Genomic DNA, 2,500 nt, shown 5'->3' on the forward strand with positions numbered 1-2,500 from the left:
ACTCATCAGCAATACTGCCGAAAAGATTCTCATATATCTGGGAAAGCTCACAGTCAATATTAGACAATCTGGGCGCAACTGGACAGAATCTAAAAGAAGCTAAGCAGCATATCGATTCTCTCTTGGCGGGCACGCCAAGCACCCTTGGAGGGGTTTGCTTCACTGACTTAACCGATCAGCCCATCAAGCTACAACATCGCATCACGGACGAGTTATCTACAACTAGTCTTCAACACCTTCTGGATCAATCTCAGGATCAACATCAGGCTGCTCGTCTAAGGTCGATTCAAGGTCCTGGAAGTGGCTCATGGCTAGAGGCAGCACCTTCCTCAGATAGGCTTGCATTTAAGCCTTCCGAATTTCGGTTAGCGGCTCTTCTGAGGCTGGGATGCCCAATGCCCTTCAAGTCCCTGGCACCTATTTGTGAGTGTGGGAAAGAAGCAGATGATTATGGATACCATTTCTTGACCTGCAAACACGGGGGTGGACCTGTATGGCAACATGACAGTGTCGTAGCAGGCTGGTGCGAGTGCCTCAAGGAGGTGGGTCTTCACCACAGAAAAGAAGTGCGAGACAGGTACACAAACAATAGTAATCGACCGGACATTGTGGTTTTCGATGCTGGAGATGGTTCTAACATTGACCTTGATATTTCACTCTCCCACCCTTGGAGCTGCGAAGCTTTTCCCAGGTCGAGTAGTGAAAGTGGATGTGCTGCATCCAGAAGAGAAGAAAAGAAGAAGGCCAAATACTTAAAAGATCTTTTACCTGGAGGTTCCACCCCTAACTTTGCGCCGTTAGTCTTTGAACATTTCGGTCACTGGGGGAATACTGCGACAGACTACCTGAACACTTTGTCATTGCGATCAAGGGACAGCGACGGAAAATGCAACAAGGCTGAATTCCGTTCCTACTGGAGAAAAAAATTGAGTGTAATCCTACAGAGATGCAATGCTAAAGTCTTGCTGAAGAAGATTGACAGACTTCATTTACAAAGTTCTAGTGCTGATATAGCTTTAGACTGCGAACTTCAAAGTAGCATTCATTAGTGGGTTTTAGATTTCAGTAGCGACTATTATGTTTCGACTTCCTATGATGTACGTAGTGCCTTGTATGTTCAATAAATGATCTTTGTCAGTCAGTCAGTCAGTCAGTCAGTCAGCCAGCCAGCCAGCCAGCCAGCCAGCCAGCCAGCATACAGGCTTACCAACTCAAGGAGACCATACAATCACGGTCAAGACTGGGATGCCCAGTCTATTTGGGCTTCATAATTTTGACAGTTAGTAAATTATTATACGTATGGATTACGTTTGGTGACTGTAGATGTCTACATTCTAGTTTAGCATATCAGTGATTTCTGTATATTTGGCTGTTTAGTTATATCTGAAATATATCCACCAGCCAGCCAGCCAGCCAGCCAGCCAGCCAGCCATGATAGGCCTGATATCGTCGTATTTGACAGCGAAAATGGCTCATCTCTAGATCTAGATGTTTCATTCGCCCACCCCTGGAGCAAAGACTATCTGAAACGAACAGCTCGAATCTGCGGATTTGCTGCAAAAAAACGTGAGGACCTCAAGTTTTCAAAATATGATCAGGAACGTCTAGCAAGTGGTGACTCACCAGCATTCACACCTCTAGTTTTCGAGCACTTTGGCTGCTGGGGTGAGAAAGCTGTCGATTACTTAAGGGTACTTTCGAGAAAATCTAGGGATGCTGTTGGAAAATCCAACATGGCTGACTTCATAAATTTTTGGCGTAAGCGCATCTCTGTTCAGATTCAAAAGTGCAATTCAAGGGTCCTATTAAGGAAGATTGACAGGCTTACCAACTCAAGGAGACCATACAATCACGGTCAAGACTGGGATGCCCAGTCTATTTGGGCTTCATAATTTTGACAGTTAGTAAATTATTATACGTATGGATTACGTTTGGTGACTGTAGCTGTCTACATTCTAGTTTAGCATATCAGTGATTTCTGTATATTTGGCTGTTTAGTTATATCTGAAATATATCCGACAGCCAGCCAGCCAGCCAGCCAGCCAGCCAGCCAGCCAGCCAGTCAGTCAGTCTGTCTGTTGGTCTGGCTGGCTGTCTATTTCCTAATAACAAACTTACACAAATATTTGCTGTCCGTATTCTTTCTCGATCTCGTCCCACATAGGAAATGCTTCCTTCATCATCTCGGCATAATGATGACGGTCGTATGCCATCCTGGTAATGCGACTAGCACCGTGGGAACTACCACGTGTATGCAATGCATCAAACTGCAACACACACATCAGTAAAGAGAACACACGCACAAGCACACACACACACGAACAGATAGACATACATACATACATACATACAGACAGACAGACAGACAGACAGACATGCACGCACGCACACACACACACACACACACACACACACACACACACAAACACACACACACACACACACACACACACACACACACACACACACAACACACACACACACACACACACACACACAC

The 2,500-nt window shown here is 45.3% G+C and overlaps 2 protein-coding genes across 2 annotated transcripts in view; one reads left to right on the top strand and one right to left on the bottom strand.

Annotated features, from left to right (window-relative positions):
- LOC134182826 (uncharacterized) overlaps positions 1 to 1,149 on the top strand; it is a 1,920-nt gene extending 771 nt beyond the window's left edge. The window contains exon 1 of the mRNA XM_062650267.1: positions 1 to 1,149. This exon is cut by the window's left edge and continues 771 nt beyond it. Coding sequence (XP_062506251.1) covers positions 1 to 1,049 — 1,049 coding nt within the window. The 3' untranslated portion in view covers positions 1,050 to 1,149.
- Positions 1 to 2,500, bottom strand: part of LOC134182827 (peroxisomal sarcosine oxidase-like) — a 9,063-nt gene that overhangs the window by 6,313 nt on the left and 250 nt on the right. The window contains exon 3 of the mRNA XM_062650269.1: positions 2,119 to 2,267. Within this exon, the coding sequence (XP_062506253.1) occupies positions 2,119 to 2,267 (149 nt within the window). The remainder of the gene's footprint in view (positions 1 to 2,118; positions 2,268 to 2,500) is intronic.

This window comes from Corticium candelabrum, chromosome 8 (genome assembly GCF_963422355.1).
Source record: "Corticium candelabrum chromosome 8, ooCorCand1.1, whole genome shotgun sequence".
Lineage (NCBI taxonomy): Eukaryota > Metazoa > Porifera > Homoscleromorpha > Homosclerophorida > Plakinidae > Corticium > Corticium candelabrum.